General features: G+C 38.8%; 1 protein-coding gene across 5 annotated transcripts in view; it reads left to right on the top strand.

Annotated features, from left to right (window-relative positions):
* mys (position-specific antigen beta subunit myospheroid) overlaps positions 1–21,960 on the top strand; it is a 38,951-nt gene that overhangs the window by 535 nt on the left and 16,456 nt on the right. For 2 of the 5 annotated variants that reach the window (XM_071685133.1, XM_071685132.1), the window contains exons 2-10: positions 7,631–7,794; positions 9,354–9,509; positions 13,607–13,871; positions 15,539–15,767; positions 16,719–16,803; positions 17,178–17,348; positions 18,873–18,974; positions 19,673–19,837; positions 20,229–20,381. In XM_071685133.1, the coding sequence (XP_071541234.1) occupies positions 9,378–9,509; positions 13,607–13,871; positions 15,539–15,767; positions 16,719–16,803; positions 17,178–17,348; positions 18,873–18,974; positions 19,673–19,837; positions 20,229–20,381 (1,302 nt within the window). In that variant the 5' untranslated portion in view covers positions 7,631–7,794; positions 9,354–9,377. Of the gene's footprint in view, positions 1–1,123; positions 1,290–7,630; positions 7,795–9,353; positions 9,510–13,606; positions 13,872–15,538; positions 15,768–16,718; positions 16,804–17,177; positions 17,349–18,872; positions 18,975–19,672; positions 19,838–20,228; positions 20,382–21,960 lie in introns of all 5 variants that reach the window. The other 3 variants (XM_071685135.1, XM_071685131.1, XM_071685134.1) reach the window with 2 other exon arrangements.

Below are 21,960 nucleotides of genomic sequence, written 5' to 3'. Positions count from 1 at the left end.
ATTTAGTGTCTTCTAGGGTAGGTGGAGATGGAAGGAATAGGAATAAGTCATTATTTTTGGATGCAGGTGTTGGAAATATTTATGCTGGCCGTGTTCTGACTCACCTGTTTGTTCTCCATTAAGCTTACGGGTAAAGCTCATTTTGACCATCTCAAATTGTTCTTATGGAAATTGGTTGTGTGTAATTATGTACTCTATGCCATATTATATTTTTGTTCTCTTTTTATTATAATTTATCAGTGTAGGGGCACTACACACACGATGGATGGATTTGGAAGAAATAAATATATAATTGGACTCCTTGTACTTAGCAGAAGTGATTTAGATTAGGAGAAATCGATTTAGAGCATTATTTAAATCTGGGAGTTGACCATAAGGTGAATAAAAGGTGTTCTACCCTCATAGTTTGGTCCGAGTCCAAACCTGTTGAGATAGGTTCTTGGTTGACGAAGTTGCTGGAGGTTTTGACACACAGACCCATGTAATCATAGCTGGTCTGTTAGTTTTTGTAAATATGTGTCCAGGCCCTCATATATATCATTTCTGATGGTAATAGACAGTGATGAACAGTCTCGTGACTCAGATGATCAAGATGTTTTCTCTTGTGCTTACTGTGCCTTTTGATTTGATTGGTAGTATTTCAGTCATCCATGCCTTACGTATATACCACTGACAAACTATTTTTCAGTTTGGGTTGGTCACCATACACTTACAATTTTAGTTTCCTTCTTGTTTGAAAGTAAGTCTTGGAGTGCTTCATATAAGTTCATTTTAAATATACAGTAGTCCATTATGATCACAGCAGTGCCTGCAAAAGGCTGATTTGTCATATCTTTCGATATATCTGTTTATCTAATTGTGATGAACTTCTGGAGTTTGTGCAAGAGAGCTGGCTGGTTAATGAAATTCATGTTTATATTAGTAATTTATTGCTTTTCACTATTGTCATGATTTTTTTTTGCCTTCTCTATCCAAATAATGAGACATTTTACAATTTGCTTTGTAGTGGTACACTACACAACCTAACCTAACCTAGAAGTTGGTAAAATGAACATAAATTTCATAAGGCTTTTGGGGCAATTTTGAATAGATAAAATATACATTATTGGACTTGTCTCTCCAGAGGCTGTATTATTGACAGTACAGTTTCATCGAAGAACTTACACTAAAGGAGTCCATCATTTCCTTGCTACTGGAAGCAGTGCAGCTCCTGGGAAAGGGATCGTGGAATAACTAAAGGAACTTTTCCATTAAACGGGTCCTGGGCCAATGCAGTCATATGTATATAGGTAATTGTTTCATTGATGTCATGTATAGGGTTTATGTAGCTACATAAATGATTTTGCCTCTGACCTTTAGATTCAAGTTTTCGTTATATAATTGCAAATTAAGATTTGATGATAGTTCCTTCTGCAGGTAACCATATTATGGACTGGTGTATATATATATATATATATATATATATATATATATATATATTTTTTTTTTTTTTGCCGCTGTCTCCCGCATTTGCGAGGTTGCGCAAGGAAACAGACGAAAGAAATGGCCCAACCCACCCCCATACACATGTATATACATACACGTCCACACACGCAAATATACATACCTACACAGCTTTCTATGGTTTACCCCAGACGCTTCACATGCCCTGATTCAATCCACTGACAGCACGTCAACCCCGGTATACCACATCGATCCAATTCACTCTATTCCTTGCCCTCCTTTCACCCTCCTGCATGTTCAGGCCCCGATCACACAAAATCTTTTTCACTCCATCTTTCCACCTCCAATTTGGTCTCCCACTTCTCCTCGTTCCCTCCACCTCCGACACATATATCCTCTTGGTCAATCTTTCCTCACTCATTCTCTCCATGTGCCCAAACCATTTCAAAACACCCTCTTCTGCTCTCTCAACCACGCTCTTTTTATTTCCACACATCTCTCTTACCCTTACGTTACTTACTCGATCAAACCACCTCGCACCACACATTGTCCTCAAACATCTCATTTCCAGCACATCCATCCTCCTGCGCACAACTCTATCCATAGCCCACGCCTCGCAACCATACAACATTGTTGGAACCACTATTCCTTCAAACATACCCATTTTTGCTTTCGGAGATAATGTTCTCGACTTCCACACATTCTTCAAGGCTCCCAGGATTTTAGCCCCCTCCCCCACCCTATGATCCACTTCCGCTTCCATGGTTCCATCCGCTGCCAGATCCACTCCCAGATATCTAAAACACTTTACTTCCTCCAGTTTTTCTCCATTCAAACTTACCTCCCAATTGACTTGACCCTCAACCCTACTCTACCTAATAACCTTGCTCTTATTCACATTTCTCTTAACTTTCTTCTTTCACACACTTTACCAAACTCAGTCACCTGCTTCTGCAGTTTCTCACATGAATCAGCCACCAGCGCTGTATCATCAGCGAACAACAACTGACTCACTTCCCAAGCTCTCTCATTCACAACAGACTTCATACTTGCCCCTCTTTCCAAAACTCTTGCATTCACCTCCCAAACAACCCCATCCATAAACAAATTAAACAACCATGGAGACATCACACACCCCTGCCGCAAACCTACATTCACCGGGTTATAGTGATGGGTGATTTGAATGCAAAGGTGAGTAATGTGGCAGTTGAGGGAATAATTGGTATACATGGGGTGTTCAGTGTTGTAAATGGAAATGGTGAAGAGCTTGTAGATTTATGTGCTGAAAAAGGACTGGTGATTGAGAATACCTGGTTTAAAAAGCGAGATATACATAAGTATACGTATGTAAGTAGGAGAGATGGCCAGAGAGCGTTATTGGATTACGTGTTAATTGACAGGCGCACGAAAGAGAGACTTTTGGATGTTAATGTGCTGAGAGGTGCAACTGGAGGGATGTCTTATCATTATCTTGTGGAGGCTAAGGTGAAGATTTGTATGGGTTTTCAGAAAAGAAGAGTGAATGTTGGGGTGAAGAGGGTGGTGAGAGTAAGTGAGCTTGGGAAGGAGACTTGTGTGAGGAAGTACCAGGAGAGACTGAGTACAGAATGGAAAAAGGTGAGAACAATGGAAGTAAGGGGAGTGGGGGAGGAATGGGATGTATTTAGGGAATTAGTGATGGATTGCGCAAAAGATGCTTGTGGCATGAGAAGAGTGGGAGGTGGGTTGGTTAGAAAGGGTAGTGAGTGGTGGGATGAAGAAGTAAGATTATTAGTGAAAGAGAAGAGAGAGGCATTTGGATGATTTTTGCAGGGAAAAAATGCAATTGAGTGAGAGATGTATAAAAGAAAGAGACAGGAGGTCAAGAGAAAGGTGCAAGAGGTGAAAAAGAGGGCAAATGAGAGTTGGGGTGAGAGAGTATCATTAAATTTTAGGGAGAATAAAAAGATGTTCTGGAAGGAGGTAAATAAAGTGCGTAAGACAAGAGAGCAAATGGGAACTTCAGTGAAGGGCGCAAATGGGGAGGTGATAACAAGTAGTGGTGATGTGAGATGGAGATGGAGTGAGTATTTTGAAGGTTTGTTGAATGTGTTTGATGATAGAGTGGCAGATATAGGGTGTCTTGGTCGAGGTGGTGTGCAAAGTGAGAGGGTTAGGGAAAATGATTTGGTAAACAGAGAAGAGGTAGTAAAAGCTTTGTGGAAGATGAAAGCCGGCAAGGCAGCAGGTTTGGATGGTATTGCAGTGGAATTTATTAAAAAAGGGGGTGACTGTATTATTGACTGGTTAGTAAGGTTATTTAATGTATGTATGACTCATGGTGAGGTGCCTGAGGATTGGCGAAATGCGTGCATATTCCCATTGTACAAAGGCAAAGGGGATAAGAGTGAGTGCTCAAATTACAGAGGTATAAGTTTGGTGAGTATTCCTGGTAAATTATATGGGAGGTTATTGATTGAGAGGGTGAAGGCATGTACAGAGCATCAGATTGGGGAAGAGCAGTGTGGTTTCAGAAGTGGTAGAAGATGTGTGGATCAGGTGTTTGCTTTGAAGAATGTATGTGAGAAATACCTAGAAAAGCAAATGGATTTGTATGTAGCATTTATGGATCTGGAGAAGGCATATGATAGAGTTGATAGAGATGCTCTGTGGAAGGTATTAAGAATATATGGTGTGGGAGGCAAGTTGTTAGAAGTAGTGAAAAGTTTTTATCGAGGATGTATGGCATGTGTACGTGTAGGAAGAGAGGAAAGTGATTGGTATATATATATATATATATATATATATATATTCAAATTACAGAGGTATAAGTTTGTTGAGTATTCCTGGGAAATTATATGGGTGGGTATTGATTGAGAGGGTAAAGGCATGTACAAAGCATCAGATTGGGGAAGAGCAGTGTGGTTTCAGAAGTGGTAGAGGATGTGTGGATCAGGTGTTTGCTTTGAAGAATGTATGTGAGAAATGCTTAGAAGAACAGATGGATTTGTATGTAGCATTTATGGGTCTGGAGAAGACATATGACAGAGTTGATAGAGATGCTCTGTGGAAGGTATTAAGAGTATTTGGTGTGGGAGGTAAGTTGCTGGAAGCAGTGAAAAGTTTTCATCAAGGATGTAAGGCATGTGTACGAGTAGGAATAGAAGAAAGTGATTGGTTCCCAGTGAATGTCAGTTTGCGGCAGGGGTGTGTGATGTCTCCATGGTTGTTTTATTTGTTTATGGATGGGGTTGTTAGGGAGGTGAATGCAGGAGTTTTGGAGAGAGAGGCAAGTTTGCAGTCTGTTGTGGATGAGAGGAAGTGGGTCAGTTGTTGATCACTGATGATGCAGCGCTGGTGGCTGATTCAGGTCAGAAACTGCAGAAGTTGGTGGTTGAGCTTGGTAAAGTGTGTGAAAGAAGAAAGCTGAGAGTAAATGTGAATAAGAGCAAGGTTATTAGGTTCAGGAGGGTTGAGGGACAAGTTGACTGGGAGGTAAATTTGAATGGAGAAAAACTGGAGGATGTGAAGTGCTTTAGATATCTTGGAGTGGATTTAGCAGTGGATGGAATCTTGGAAGCGGAAGTGAGTCACAGGTTCGAGGAGGGGGCAAAGGTTCTAGAGCATTGAAGAATGTGTGGAAGACGAGAATGTTATCTCAGAGAACAAAAATGGATATGTTTGACAGAATAGTGGTTCCAACAATGTTATATGGTTGCGAGGCATGGGCTATAGATAGGGTTGTTCGGAGGAAGGCGGATGTTTTGGAAATGAAATTTTTGAGGACATTATGTGGTGTGAGGTGGTTTGATCGAGTAAGTAATGAAAGGGTAAGAGAGATGTGTGGTAATAAAAAGAGTGTGGATGAGAGAGCAGTAGAGGGTGTTTTGAAATGGTTTGGTCACATGGAGAGAATGAGTGTGAAAAGATTGACAAAGAGGATATATGTGTCAGAGGTGGAGGGAATGAGAAGTGGAAGACCAAATTGGAGGTGGAATGATTGAGTGAAAAAGATTTTGAGTGATTGGGGCCTGAACATACTGGAGGGTGAAAGGCGTGCAAGGAATAGGTTGAGTTGGAAGTATGTGGTATACCGGGGTCGACTTGCTGTCAATGGATTGAGCCAGGTCATTTGAAGTGTCAGGGGTAAACCATGGAAAGTTTTGTGTGGTGTGGATGTGGAAAGGGAGTTGTGGTTTTGGTGCATTATACATGACAGCTAGAGACTGAGTGTTAACGAATGTGGCCTTTGTTGTCTTTTCCTAGCGCTACCTCACGCACATGTGGGGGAGGGGGGTGCCATTTCATGTGTGGCAGGGTGGCGACGGGAATGGATGAAGGCAGCAAGTATGAATATGTACACGTATATATATATGTATATGTCTATGTATGTATACGTTGAAATGTATAGGTATGTATATGTGCATGTGTTGGCATTTGTGTATATATATACAAGTGTATGTGAGTGGGTTGGGCCATTCTTTTGTCTGTTTCCTTGTGATACCTTGCTAACGTGGGAGACAGCGACTAATTATGATAAATAGATATCTATTTTATTATACTTTGTTTTAGTGTGTTTTGAAATATGGTCTTTTCCTTTGAACTTTATCATGATGGTTAATTCATGTACTTGAGAGAATGATTGAAGTATATTTTGATGGCATTGTGAATTTTGTAGATAGAAATGTCTGGTATGAATCACCCTTTGTCGGAAAATGTAGAGCAGTCAGTTATAGAATTCCTCATGTGTGACCAGTAATTCACTGTAATGACATTCTTGTCAAGGTCTGCTGAACTCACTGATGGAAGTTGTGTCCTCGTAGTTTTTTTCATGCAATCGTGTAGCATTGTACACCATCACCCACATGGTCATGCACATATAGTTTTGAAAAGAGTGGAGGTTTTATTTTCGGTAACTTGGGGTGCTAGTCATGTCTTCTATATGAGTTTTGATATGTAATATTGTTTGGACTGGTATGATTTCATAATATTTAGGATTTTTAAGGATTTTCCTTGAATGTTTTTTCCACAGGTTTAATAGTTGCAGTATGAAGTATGACCATCATTACAATAAAGCAAGATGGAACTATGCTTCAGATATTTGTTAGCATTGGCTGTAATGGTTCCATGATGATGATGATGCTATGAGAATAGAACATTTTTTCTTTTATTTCCAGGACTATCCTAATAGGTTTACATGATGTGTATGATGTAGAGATTAGTAATGATATCACTTTAGTATGTGGTGCCTTCCAACCAGATTGTCAAGCTTTGTAAATTTCCAATGATAACTTACTGCCTTTACTGAACGATGCCATACAGTATATCATTCAGCAGATATATGCAGTATTGTTTTAACTTGCATGATTTATATACAGATACTAATTCTTATGAACCAAGAGGAGTGTGCCACTTATTTGATGACCAGGTGAAGTTGATGATAAAAACAAGAGGGAGCAAATGAGAGAAGTAAAAGGGAGGGAAGGAAACTAGCTTGAAGACGAGGTATACAAAGATGACTACAAGTGTATATCACGTATGGAAAAAACAGTTATGCCAGTTCCTTTTATTTTGATGAGACATAAAGCAAGACTAATGATCTAATCACTGATTGTGTAAGATGATTCTGGATACTTCAACATTCCACTGTAAGGATGGTAGTACTACCTTTTGATCAAGTTTATATCCCGGTTGTCTTGTTGGTGTGGCAGATTATGAAACTAGGTGTAACTAGATCAATACATTATTACTATTGGCACAGGAATTCCTTGTGCAGTTTAAATAGTGAAACTGAGTGATTGTAGAATGTTCTTAGGAATGGTGGTAGAATTATGCTAAAGGAATTGACTGATTTTGTGGTTAGAAATAACAGGTTGTATTTCAGCTTAAAGTTTAGACAGTGGAAGACAACACAGTAGTTTATTTGGCAGTAGAATGAGAGAATGTATAGGTGAATGTATGGACGCTGATAGTAATTTTCTTGTGATTTAAATTTCAGGCATGGAACTACTGCTTGTTCATAGCTTAATAATCGGTAGAGGAAATGCGAAGTGTGTTAGAAGGGATAATTCATATCTAACAGTGACAGATTAGGTAGAAAAGCTGAGAGCTTTCACTATAATGTAATTAGCTGTATCCTAGGTTAATGTGGTGAGTGCTAGTACATTAATGACATCAGTTCTCATACTTAGTCTGATTGGCCTTTCAGTTTGCTGGGGTGTGGTTTGCCTTAATTGGCCCCACCCTCTCTGAGGGCGTGGCAAGTCTGGATTAATCTCACTTTATCTCATAGCTATGTACATAGCTTCAATTATTTGACATAGTTGCAACTCATATATACAAGAGAACAGTCTCCTCATTGGTCTTGAGAAGGTGAGTGACTTGAGATGTTTGTTCTAACCACCTAAAAGTTTTCTCTCTTCTGCTGATGCTTACCTTGGAATTTTCACATCTTCGTTAGAGCCTTATACCCTTTTATATACCATGGTAGGAATACACGAGTGAAGGTCAAGTGAGGAATTTGCTCAAAAAGCAGTCTTTGAGATTGTGAAAAGTAATTTTTGAGGTAGAATCATTACAGTCCATACCTGCTTGGCTCACCTTTCACTGTCCATTGAGGTTTTAAGAATGATGGTATTGATGGCTGAGGTGAGAGGTGGGAGGATGGATGGTATGGTATCATGCACAACATGTATGGGTACACATTTAGCTGTTGATTACAGTAATTTCTAAGTATATTTGACACATCACCTTATATGACACATTATAATTATTTTTTATGCATTGTGTAATTGATATTTTTTGCTGTGTTTGCTTATCTCTGTCAGATGTGGCTTCATGGGTGAAGAGCAGATTAGAATTTTAGCTCAAGAACATGGGTTCACAAACTCAGAGCTGGCTATTGTAGGGTGCTTGCAGTGTCACCATAAGAGATGGGAGTGAATGATGGTGAAGTAAGGTGTCTTAGAGAGGGGTATGGTGTCACAGAATGGATTAAGGATGCATGATGGTAGATTGGTAAAGAAAATATATAGGAACAGGGCAGAAGAAAGTTTAGTAAAGGGATGACAGCAAGTATCCTGCAAGAGAGAAATAAGGGAATTTACCTGGGAGAGGACTCAAGAAGGTGAAAGGTTAATGGAACATGCTAGCAAGGTGTGTTTGGTTACGGCTGCCTGGTCTTCTCTGATCATTTCTTGAACTCTTAGGGGAATTAGGCATCAGAGTTTAAGTTAAAAAGATATATAGAAAGACAGGTAACCAGTGGGCAAAGTGCTTTGCATGGGTAATTTGTTTTTTACCTTTGGTATTTAAAACTTTTTGTCATGTGTTCCTTGTTCATTGAAACTGTTTAACCCAAGGGAATTTGAAAAGTTTGGACCCAGTATTTTTAGGTGGGGGCAGGATCCTTTTTGAAACCATGGAAGTATTTCTGTATCCTCTAGGGTTAGGAAACTGAGCCGCTGAGCATCCTTAAGTCAATTTTATGAAGCAGTAGAGATACTTGTCAAATCTTTCATGAAGAAACTTGCTTGCTTTGTTTTCTAGGTTCTCTTAGCAGTTTTAATTTTTTCTTATTGAGTCTGGGAAGGTCATATAATCATCAAATGTATTAGTATTATCCTTTTCTGATATTGCATAATTTCATGTTTCATTGTACTCAGAGAAAAAAATTTGGATAGTATATCTGTAAAAGTATCATGAAATTAATGAATTGGTCTAGATTTTGATATTGAGAAAATCCTTTAAACCTGCTTGTGTTGATGCTCATTCGTTTCCTCAAGCCTTGGGAAATATCCCTTTAACCAACATTTGCTAAGTTTTGTGTTGAAACCTTTCTAGAAGCCTCTTAGAAGCCTCGTTGCCTGTAGCTAGTGTATGGGTGAACAGAATGTGATTAATGTTTTTTTTCACCACAATTTATTTTTCAGGTGTTAATAGAATATAAATTCAAGATGCGCTGGTTAAGAGTCTGGCTGCTAGTGATTCTGAGCACTCTGTCTTGGGCCTCACAGGATTGCAAACATAAGACTTCCTGCTCAGGATGTATTCAGACACCAAATTGCATGTGGTGTACAAAGTCAGGGGTATGTAAAGCTCACAACAGTCTTTCCACATTTTTTTTTATCTGTACTTCCCCATCAGCTCACATTATTCACCTCCTTCCTAAAAGTTTTCTTAACCTCCTTGAAGATTGCAGATATTTTCTCACTCCAGCTCTCATTTGTGCCATCTTTAGCTCCTTCCCCTTTACCATCTGCCACTTCATCTTGTACACATCCTGATCACTTGTACTCCTTACTGCAAGTAATGTATGTACTCTTCTCTTCTTTTTAACGGTCAACTCAACTTTTTCATCCCACCACTCTCTACCACCTTTCAGATCCATGCTCCATATACTTTTCAGGCACATGTAAGCACTACGACCCTAGATACCTACCATTCCTTACCCTTTTTCCCTTTGTGTCATTTCCTCTGACTTTTTGTTATTCTTCATTTACTCTTTCCTCATCGCTTCTCAAAAAACCTCTTTCCCAGACTCATTCTTTTTTATTGACTAATTGATACTGTAGTCTATTTGTTGTACATTATACAAATTGAAACTTTGTATGGATTCAGAGTCATGTTATAATACACATTTAGTCTCTTACACAAGATAAAAGAAAATGATAATGTGAAAGTGCTCTAGCTAAAAGACAACAGATTTGGTTCAGCATCATAATCATACACACTCCAACTTCAGTACTGTTGCAATGAACAACTGTCTTTTTGAGTTTACATGATTGTAGAGTTTAATACTTATTGGTACAAATGAATTCTTATGTCTGCATGTTTTTTGCAGTGGTAAACACAATCTTTTTGCCTGAAATAAAAAACACACAGGTATTATTCATAAGATGGTGATCACTCATAATTCTATAAGTTTAGTTTCAAACATATTCTCCAGAGTTTATTCTTATTTTTTACTCTCAAACATCCATAGTATGATGATATACAAAAACAAAGTGTTGACTCTACAACTGACATATAAAACAGAAAGAACTGTTGTATCAACTTTTAGGTTTTTCAAAACATTTTTACGACCCCCTTTCCCACTCATATATTCTTTTTCTAAAGCCTCATCAAAAGTTCACCTGTATCTCCACAAAAACATGAGCAGACATCCCACCAACTGCCTCTCCTAGTGAGTTCACATACAGTAGTCTCTTTTTAGCACACCAGTCAATTTAGAAATAATCCAGTAATGCCCACATACAATCAACCCCACTCTCCCACATATCTCTATGTATATGTCAGTTTTTAAACAAGGTATTCCCAATCACCAGTCAATTTTTAGCTCTACAGTCCTCAAACTGTTCACTATTTTCATTCACAGTAGGTACCCCATGCCTCCCAAATATATTCTCAACTGCCTCATCTCTCACTCTTGCATTTAGATTGCCCATTTCTGTTTCTCAGTTCCTCTCATGAAAAATTCTGATGCACTCTTTCTACTCATCTCAAAACAATTATCTCTGTTCCTCACTTCTTGCAATCCCAGGTGTAAAAGCACAAAGAGTTGCCCACTTCTTTTAATCCTCTTTCATTTTCACACATCATTCTGGGTCTCACATTTTTACTTTCCATCACACAATCCCATATATCCCTCAGTATATGTGTTATGCTTCTTTGTGCTTGCCTTCACATTAGCTCCAGACTTTAACCCCCCACAGTACATTCCCAAAGTATTCTTCTTTCTCCCCCTTGATCTTTGTTTTACTTAAGCCAGAGCATTCAGGTTATTCTCCCCAAACATATTACCTAACTCTCTTCTCATTTTGGTTACATTCATGCACATCAGCCACTCCAGCCTGAGCCTTTGAGGGTGGTGATCACTCCTCACATGGCTCCTTTTGATTCATTTTTAGGCCATTGGTGTTGTATGTATTCACTTTCTAGATTCATTTGTACTTTCGTAATGCCTGTAAGTGCATTTGGTTTGCCAGAACTTTTTTTCTTTTTTAAGATATATACATAGGTAACCTTTCATTATTGGTTGAAGGTATATATATATATATATATATATATATATATATATATATATATATATATATATATATATTTTTTTTTTTTTTTTGCCGCTGTCTCCCGCGTTTGCGAGGTAGCGCAAGGAAACAGACGAAAGAAATGGCCCAACCCACCCCCATACACATGTATATACATACGTCCACACACGCAAATATACATACCTACACAGCTTTCCATGGTTTACCCCAGATGCTTCACATGCCCTGATTCAATTCACTGACAGCACGTCAACCCCAGTATACCACATCGATCCAATTCACTCTATTCCTTGCCCTCCTTTCACCCTCCTGCATGTTCAGGCCCCGATCACACAAAATCTTTTTCACTCCATCTTTCCACCTCCAATTTGGTCTCCCACTTCTCCTCGTTCCCTCCACCTCCGACACATATATCCTCTTGGTCAATCTTTCCTCACTCATTCTCTCCATGTGCCCAAACCATTTCAAAACACCCTCTTCTGCTCTCTCAACCACGCTCTTTTTATTTCCACACATCTCTCTTACCCTTACGTTACTTACTCGATCAAACCACCTCACACCACACATTGTCCTCAAACATCTCATTTCCAGCACATCCATCCTCCTGCGCACAACTCTATCCATAGCCCACACCTCGCAACCATACAACATTGTTGGAACCACTATTCCTTCAAACATACCCATTTTTGCTTTCGGAGATAATGTTCTCGACTTCCACACATTCTTCAAGGCTCCCAGGATTTTCGCCCCTCCCCCACCCTATGATCCACTTCCGCTTCCATGGTTCCATCCGCTGCCAGATCCACTCCCAGATATCTAAAACACTTTACTTCCTCCAGTTTTTCTCCATTCAAACTTACCTCCCAATTGACTTGACCCTCAACCCTACTGTACCTAATAACCTTGCTCTTATTCACATTTCTCTTAACTTTCTTCTTTCACACACTTTACCAAACTCAGTCACCTGCTTCTGCAGTTTCTCACATGAATCAGCCACCAGCGCTGTATCATCAGCGAACAACAACTGACTCACTTCCCAAGCTCTCTCATCCCCAACAGACTTCATACTTGCCCCTCTTTCCAAAACTCTTGCATTCACCTCCCTAACAACCCCATCCATAAACAAATTAAACAACCATGGAGACATCACACACCCCTGCCGCAAACCTACATTCACTGAGAACCAATCACTTTCCTGTCTTCCTACACGTACACATGCCTTACATCCTCGATAAAAACTTTTCACTGCTTCTAACAACTTGCCTCCCGCACCATATATTCTTAATACCTTCCACAGAGCATCTCTATCAACTCTGTCATATGCCTTCTCCAGATCCATGAATGCTACATACAAATCCATTTGCTTTTCTAAGTATTTCTCACATACATTCTTCAAAGCAAACACCTGATCCACACATCCTCTCCCACTTCTGAAACCACACTGCTCTTCCCCAATCTGATGCTCTGTACATGCCTTGACCCTCTCAATCAGTACCCTCCCATATAATTTACCAGGAATACTCAACAAACTTATACCTCTGTAATTTGAGCACTCACTCTTATCCCCTTTGCCTTTGTACAATGGGAATATGCACGCATTCCGCCAATCCTCAGGCACCTCACCATGAGTCATACATACATTAAATAACCTTACCAACCAGTCAATAATAATACAGTCACCCCTTTTTTAATAAATTCCACTGCAATACCATCCAAACTTGCTGCCTTGCCGGCTTTCATCCTCCGCAAAGCTTTTACTACCTCTTCTCTGTTTACCAAATCATTTTCCCTAACCCTCTCACTTTGCACACCACCTCGACCAAAACACCCTATGTCTGCCACTCTATCATCAAACACATTCAACAAACCTTCAAAATACTCACTCCATCTCCTTCTCACATCACCACTACTTGTTATCACCTCCCCATTTGCGCCCTTCACTGAAGTTCCCATTTGCTCCCTTGTCTTACGCACTTTATTTACCTCCTTCCAGAACATCTTTTTATTCTCCCTAAAATTTAATGATACTCTCTCACCCCAACTCTCATTTGCCCTCTTTTTCACCTCTTGCACCTTGCACCATGTATATAGTTTCAGAAAATGTTCTGAATTAGTTCAGCATAATTTTTATCTTACAGAACTTTACTGATGACGATGGAAAGAGGCTTGAAAGATGCATCATGCGAACAGACACATTTGTACCCAAGTGGCGTACCACCTGTGGGGAAGATAATGTTTTCGAACCTCAAAATTACTTTGAGATGATTGTCAATGAAGAGCTGACACAGGCTGGTGTGGTGGCTGGCAGTGGTAGCAGTGGTGGCATTGGAGTTGGTGGCAGTGAGAGTGGGGAGGCTGTGGTGCAGATGAAGCCACAGAGGGTTTCCATGAAGCTGAGAGTCCGTAAGTGTTCTGCCTTTAAGTACCAAATTCTAAGTTTTAGTAATTTAACTTATCCAGAATTACTTTGATTTTATTTTATGTATATCAGAGCAATATGGAAGAACTTGTCATGTTAAGAGATATATTTATGGTAAACATCCAGTTTGATATTTACATGTGGCTGGATATTGCAAAAAAATAAGAACTAGAAAAAATAATTGCACACATAGATGTTCAGAACATTCACAAGATTCATTATGGCTGGTATCCTGTTAAGGCTCATGATTAATCACATGAGGTAAGGGTTTTTAGTGTGCTTGCAGATGGATAGGATTTCGCCTCTCAAAGGTATTTGATGTTTTCTTTGAAATGTTTAACTATTACATATACATTTGTTACTTTTCTGTCTTTTTATTATATAATCTGATTTGGCTTACAAATAGAATTAGTATGCACTTTTTAAACTTTATAGATGCTTTTAAAGTTAGTAATGGATGATATAGCAAGTGTGCTGAGTTGCCAGTGTGTGTATGTTACTATTTTGTTATCATTGTCCATCCTCATCGAAATGAAATTAAGAGCATTGTGTGTGTGTATGATACTGAAATTACATTATTGGTAGTGCTTCTCTTCTTCACTTTCCCAGACTTTTTCTCTCACAAGCCTTTCATGGCCTCTTCCCTTTTTACCATAGTATTTGCCTTGACTCTCACCCTGCATTCCACCTCCCCCAGAACACACCATATCTATCCTCCCGTTATCCAAAACATTCAACAGTCCTTCAGAAGTCTTGCGCCATCTCTTCCTCACATCTTTACCTCTTGCTACTTCCCCATCTGCTATTGTCACTGTCACCTCCAACTGTCGTCTTCTGCTTACTTTGTTCTCCTTCACCCCTGAAGTTCATCATTACTTTCTAATCCTGTCTCATATCCTATCTTTTTGAGCTCCCATGCTTCTAATTTTGCCTGTTTTATAGGTGGCCATACAAATACAGTATTAAGCAGTTTTGCTTCTTATATATATATGTATATATATTTTTTTTTTTCCGCTGTCTCCCGCGTTTGCAAGGTAGCGCAGGGAAACAGACGAAAGAAATGGCCCAACCCACCCCCATACACAATGTATACACATACATTATATATATTTGTATTTATTTATTTATTTTGCTTTGTCGCTGTCTCCCGTGTGTGCGAGGTAGCTCAAGGAAACAGACGAAAGAAATGGCCCAACCCACCCCCATACACATGTATATACATATACGTCCACACACGCAAATATACATACCTATACATCTCAATGTACACATATATATACACACACAGACACATACATATACACCCATGCACACAATTCACACTGTCTGCTTTTATTCATTCCCATCGCCACCTCGCCGCACATGGAATACCATCCCCCTCCCCCCTCATGTGTGCGAGGTAGCACTAGGAAAAGACAACAAAGGCCCCATTCGTTCACACTCAGTCTCTAGCTGTCATGCAATAATGCCCGAAACCACAGCTCCCTTTCCACATCCAGGCCCCACACAACTTTCCATGGTTTACCCCAGACGCTTCACATGCCGTGATTCAATCCACTGACAACAATTACACATTGTTGTCTTTAGCTTTTTGTCTCATATAGAGACCATGATTATCCCATGATTTTTTAATTTTTTGTGTTTTTTACAGAGGAGACCAACAGCATGCAGGTAACCTTCAGGCAAGCTGAGGACTATCCAGTAGACTTGTATTACCTCATGGACTTGTCCAAATCTATGGAGGATGATAAGGAATCTCTCTCTAAGCTTGGCACACTGTTGGCTGAAGAGATGCAGAAAATCACAAAAAATTTCAAACTTGGCTTTGGATCATTTGTGGACAAAGTCGTCATGCCTTATGTCAGTACTGTTCCTGAAAAGTAAGTTGAGTTACAAGGGTCTCAATCAAGAAATGCGACATGTAAGCTGATGTGTTTATATATTTATTTCATTCATCCACTTTGACATTTTGAAATATTTCAGAGTTTTGGAACTCTGTGTATCCGTGTATTTTCCAAACAAGTTTGACATTCCTCTAAATTGTTGAAATAATTTCTTCTTATTTCTGTCTCCCCTGTCTTTAACTCTCTTCACATTTTGGTTAAGGCCTGTTTGCAATGTGGACTTATGCTTATGACTTTAGTCTTGAGATTTAAAAAGTAAAGCTTTACCTATGCTTAAATCTTTGAATCTGGAGTCATAGGTCAAAATTACAAGATTTTTTTTCTGGGAAAATGTATCTGAAGAATCAAGTAATGGATAAGTTTAAATTTGTACCAGAGTTCTATGGATGGAGTTGTACAGCTGAATAAGATTTGTATGTCTGGGTCTAATGTCAAGGTTACCAGGTCATGTATATTAAGATGCTTTTAAATGTTATATACAGTATATATGATGACATTTGAATGTATATTTACCTAACCTGTGCCATAATTGCTCTAAACATAGTTCTACCCCTGAATGATCTTTAGGATAAAGATCATTAGGAGTTAGAGATCAAGATTGTAAAGTCTCATGAATGAAAATGTTTTAGAAATTATTGTGTAGCCACTGTTTCATACCAAGGCAAATGGAAGTTAACCAGTCTTGCCAAAGACACTGTGGAGGTTGAGGATGAAACATCAAGGTGACAAAGGTGTCATTCAGTTGGGGTGCATAAGAGCATATGTATGGGGTGTGCTCTACAAATATATTTCATTGTTTATCAGTTGTGATGCTTTGTTATGTAAATGTTTTTAGAGTGAAGTGGCTGTCCCATTTTTTCATACTTTGTATTTTTTAGGCATATATTTTGGATGGTTTGATATATGGGCTGATGTTAACTTTTTTAGGCTTGTGGCTCCATGTAAGGGCTGTGAAGCTCCCTATGGTTTCCGGAATGCCTTACCACTCACCGACAACGCTGAAGCTTTTGCTGTAAGTTACTTATAATGTATTGAAAGCATGGTGTTTGGAATTTTTTGGCAGATTGTGAGAAGCCTTTAAAGGATTTGAGAGATTTGTCCATCACGACAATTAGAAAATAATATGAAAAATGTTTTCTGAAATTAAATGAACAAGTAGAAGTCTCAATATTGAACTAGAAGTTCATGTTTCACTTTAACCATTTAGACTGGACATGGATTGAGGATGTGTATGAGTAAATTCAGAGGCTTTATTCCCCTTGGTCCACATGTTTTAGAATGGTATGGAATTAACATTAGCCGAAAAGAAATAGACTTCTTTAATACACAGATTACATAGAATGTAGACTTGGAGTATCAGATCATTAATACATAACTTATCCACAGAAAGAGGTACAGCAAGCACCTGTCTCTGGTAATTTAGATGCTCCTGAAGGTGGTTTTGACGCTATCATGCAAGCTATCGTGTGTCAGGATCATATCAACTGGCGCCAGGAAGCCCGTAGACTCTTGGTGTTCTCCACCGATGCTGGCTTCCATTATGCTGGTGATGGCAAGGTGATGTCATGTTTTTTGATACCTTTCATCAGATATGATACGAGTGTTAAGGAACCTCTCAGATTTTTTTTAACTTTATGCGCTGCATTATGAATAAGAGAAAAAAGTTTTCTCTATAATTACCTGTTTGTCTCCTTACCATTCTCCTAAGGTGGGATTCTGGTGCTGGGGTTAGGACGGTGTTGACTTCCAGTTCATTTACACACACACACACACACACACACAAGCTTTTTTTTGCTGTGACCCTCCTCATTTACCTGGGTTGGACTTCACCAACCATGTATCAGACCAACTTTGGAGTGTTTTTGTAATAGACCAATGAAAATTTTAATTTGATCATAGGCTTATACTGATGAACTATATTCCAAGGGTTAGGGTAAAATGAATACTACACAAGTGTCTCTTCCATGCAGTAGAAGGCAGTGAAGAGGGGCAGGAAAAGAGAGCTGGAAATCATCTTGAAATGTATATTCATCATCCCCTTTTGCCATCACCACTACCACCACTCCTGTTATCACCTCTTCCACACTTTCTGATACCTCTGCAACCATCCCTCTGCCATCAGCTACCACCATCATCCTTATGACCACCTCTTCCACCATATCTGCAGCCACCTCTGTTACCTCTTTTCCCTCATGACTACCTCCACCTCTTCAACCACCCATATCACCTTCTATTCCACTTCACTTGCCATCCCAGCTCTCAGCCACTACCTGATGTATGGTCATATAAGTTTAAATATAGGTGCATTCAGATGAACACTGCAGCATCCTACGAAAAGTTAATCGTCCTGACCTATGTTTCATGTTTTTGTATTTTGATTTGTTTACATATGGAAACTGATTATGGTTCACACACTTTTCATTTCTTCCTTGATCTCTCCTGTGTAATTCCATTCATTTCTTGTCAACATGCCTGATTTTTTTGTTTAAGCTCCATTGTCCTTTCTTTGCTAATTTCTTTTCTCTTTTATCATTTTCTTCTGTTCATTTAGTTTTATTTCAGTTTCCTCTTTTCTGGTATCACTTGTTTTCTCTAGATCTGTATAGTAGTTGAGCAAGAAAAATAGAGAAAGATAGAAACTGGGGAGCATTGGAATACAGAACAAGAAATGAAGGTCATTTTGGAGAATATTCTGGGGGAAGAGAATGTATTCATGACCAACAAATGTTTTGATTTTGGAAGGAAGCAAAGAAATACTATAAAGGCAAAGAAAATACTGCTTCTTTTGTTAGCTAGGATCAGTCAGCTTACGTTATAGATTGTGTATAAAGTGTATCCTGTAAAAGTACAATTGCTGTGACAGATCATTTTTGGATATTGCAAGATGTGGCTAGAAAAGAATGTCAGGTTCCAGCATAGGTTTTTATTATTTATTGACGACATGAAAAAAGAACTTATGGAAATTAAGTTACCAGTTATTATAATTTTGATAAGGTTGTGATTGCTTATACTTAGAAAAATGGTTTAATTGTCCTTGTAAAATATCTTTTATACCACATCATAATTTTTTATTTATTTCAGCTGGGCGGTATCGTGAAACCCAATGATGGTGAATGCCATATGGATTTAAAGGGCGAGTATTACACCTATTCTACTCTCCAGGATTACCCTTCTGTGTCACAGGTAAGCTTCACGCTGGATAACTCTTAGTGCTCACTTTCCCATCCATTGTTGTCAGACTCGGCCATTTATTTTTTTCCACAAGGACCTCAGATACCTTGATGATATGAAAGATTGAAACAGTTCGGTAGAGATTGTTACACATGAATGGCTGAAAGTGGGTGTGGTTGCAAGCCATTAAAGCAAGCTGGTATTCCTTCAGTACTAAGAAAATTCTGAATATTTTTTGAGTAGTACTTAGATAATAATAAGTAGGTGGAAGTCGGTTGGCAGCCAGTGACCACAAAGTTATATTACCAGAACTCTTTGCCTGGGTATTGGGAGGGTTAGTGATGGCTGCATAGTGAGACAGCACTTTAGTGGATTTCAAGTTGCACATCTCTAACCCAGTTAGCTGTCTTTCTTTCATCTCATCCACACATGGACTACTAGAAAAGCAGTTTCTTCAGTTAGTACTTGAGTTCTTTCATTGGATCAGTTTCTTGTGTTAACATTATTAACAGCAAACTTTCCAGCCATAGGAAGTGCCATCTGTATTTGATTTAGAACTCATTTAGTATGTTCTTTTTTTTTATTATTTAGTATTTGGTAGGGTAGAAGGTAAATGATAATGTACAAGTCCACCTTTTACACTGGTGTTATTTTAACAATTGTTTTGACACTCCACAGCTGTCTTGAAAAATTGTTGTGTTATTTTACAGATAAACCAAGTTGCCAAGGAGCACAAAATTAACTTGATTTTTGCGGTGACAGCAGAACAGGCATCTGTGTACCATCGCTTGTCATTGATGGTGGAAGGATCCAGCTATGGAGAACTGACTGCAAATTCTTCAAATGTGGTGGAGCTTGTCAAGGGAGAATATAATGTAAGTTGTTCTGTCCCATGTTTATTCCACACATATGGTAATCATTTGCCAAGTCAATAAGTTTAATTACTCATACTAAATTCATTTCAGATGTAGATAAGTACTGATTTCTTTAGAAAGTTAAATTACTAGCCTTTGACAATTTTGATTCAGTGTCTTGTGGTAAACATGGATTTAAGGAAGCTCTTTGATTTAGCCATAAATCTCATTGTAAGTATATTTAGGTAGGTAGGTATGCATGTTTGCAGTACATTTTTTATCCAAAATGTGGTTAATTTCACCTCTTTGCCAGTTATAGTTTATGAAAACTTAATTTGACCTCAGCTTACTAGAATTATGGTCACATTGTTACTTCCTTGGTATTTTGATGTTTTATTTCTTTGCTGCACAGAAAATCACCAGTAAAGTTGAACTTAAGGACAATGCCACAGCACCAGTAACAATTCGGTATTTCTCCAAGTGCATGGGGGGTACAGAGAAAGAAACCTCAGTGTGTCAAGGACTACGTGTAGGTGATGAGGTGGAATTCCGTGCAGAAGTTACGGTAAGTTATCATCATATTGTGCTGGTTTGCTTTTTTTCATGAAGAAGTATTTATTATTTGTCTGTAATTGAATAGCATTGTAGAGAAGACTGATTGATGTACTGATGTTGGAAAAAGCTTTTTGTATGGTGTGTTGAACACTGGAATAAGTTCCCATTATACATAATGAATGCTAAAACTATTAATACTTTCAAGAGTCATTTAGACAAATATTTTATGAATTCAGGTATACTCTGAGAGAAACATCAGAAATAAACTTTAAAGGCTAATGTGCAGCAGTGGGAAGTTGATGAAAACTGCTGAGCGGAATTATATTTTCTTTTCAAGTTAACTTTTTTTACCCAGACAACCCAGTCGTGGGCCAATCAGGCCTCCTGTTGTCTGTCTTTCTCGTGTAAATCCCATGTAAACATAATGGGCTTACATGATGGTGTGGTTAGCCTCCATGCGTGAGCCCATCTGGGCTCAAATCCTAGGAGTAGCATATGGTCCTCTGCTAACCCAAGTGTTCATCCTCCCCATTCATCAGGACTGATAGATGAGTCGCTGTCTGTGGATAGGGTGCTGTTAAATGTGAATATATACATGAACAAAAACATGTACTAGGTTAAGAGACAGGGCAACATGAGTATAAAACTTACTCCCCTTATCACACACATATTAATGATCAGAGCAGTGTCATAAGCATTCCCTTCTACTCTTGCTGTTATGATGTACTTTATTGTACCCAGGGCATTCACTACCCCCCTCTTTTCTCCATACCATTTGCAAGGCCTATAGTATCTTGTTTCGCGTACCACCATGTCACAAACAAGCCATATCCACCTCCCAATCATTTACATTCATTAATTCATCAGACTCTCATTTTACTCCTTATTTGCCCAATGCCACATCCCCATTTGCTGTCCTCAGTTTTGCCATCATTTATCTTCTTGTCCTCCTTACACATTTCTTCTGAGACATTTTTGTGTACTTAAGTTTATTAGTACTTTCTCACTCCATTTCTCATATGCCTTTTTCAGCTGTCACATATTTCTTGACCTCCTGCCACTTTCTGTTGTACTCAATCATTTGTACTCGTTTCCTCCAAGCCATATGTATACCGCACATTTCTTTCACAAGTAATTTGATTACTTCTCTCCACTTTTCATCCTTTTTTCATTGCCTTCTGTCTAATGTTCACCCTATACTTGCCTCACACTTCACTTGCAAGTTTAAGTATTGTTTCCCTTAAAACACTCCACTCCTCTACAACACTCATAGTTTCATTTATTCTCACCATGTGCTAGTCTTCTCAGTCTTTCTCTCAGTATCAATTTTTTTTTTTTTTTTTTTTCTGTCTCCCGCATTTGCGAGGTAGCGCAAGGAAACAGACGAAAGAAATGGCCCAACCCACCCCCATACACATGGATATACATACGTCCACCCACGCAAATATACATACCTACACAGCTTTCCATGGTTTACCCCAGACACTTCACATGCCCTGATTCAATCCACTGACAGCACGTCAACCCCGGTATACCACATCGCTCCAATTCACTCTATTCCTTGCCCTCCTTTCACCCTCCTGCATGTT

The sequence above is a fragment of the Panulirus ornatus genome, chromosome 39 (assembly GCF_036320965.1).
Source record: "Panulirus ornatus isolate Po-2019 chromosome 39, ASM3632096v1, whole genome shotgun sequence".
Classification (NCBI taxonomy): domain Eukaryota; kingdom Metazoa; phylum Arthropoda; class Malacostraca; order Decapoda; family Palinuridae; genus Panulirus; species Panulirus ornatus.
The sequence above is the reverse complement of the archived record's forward strand: the minus strand, read 5'-3'. Positions and strand labels throughout refer to the sequence as shown.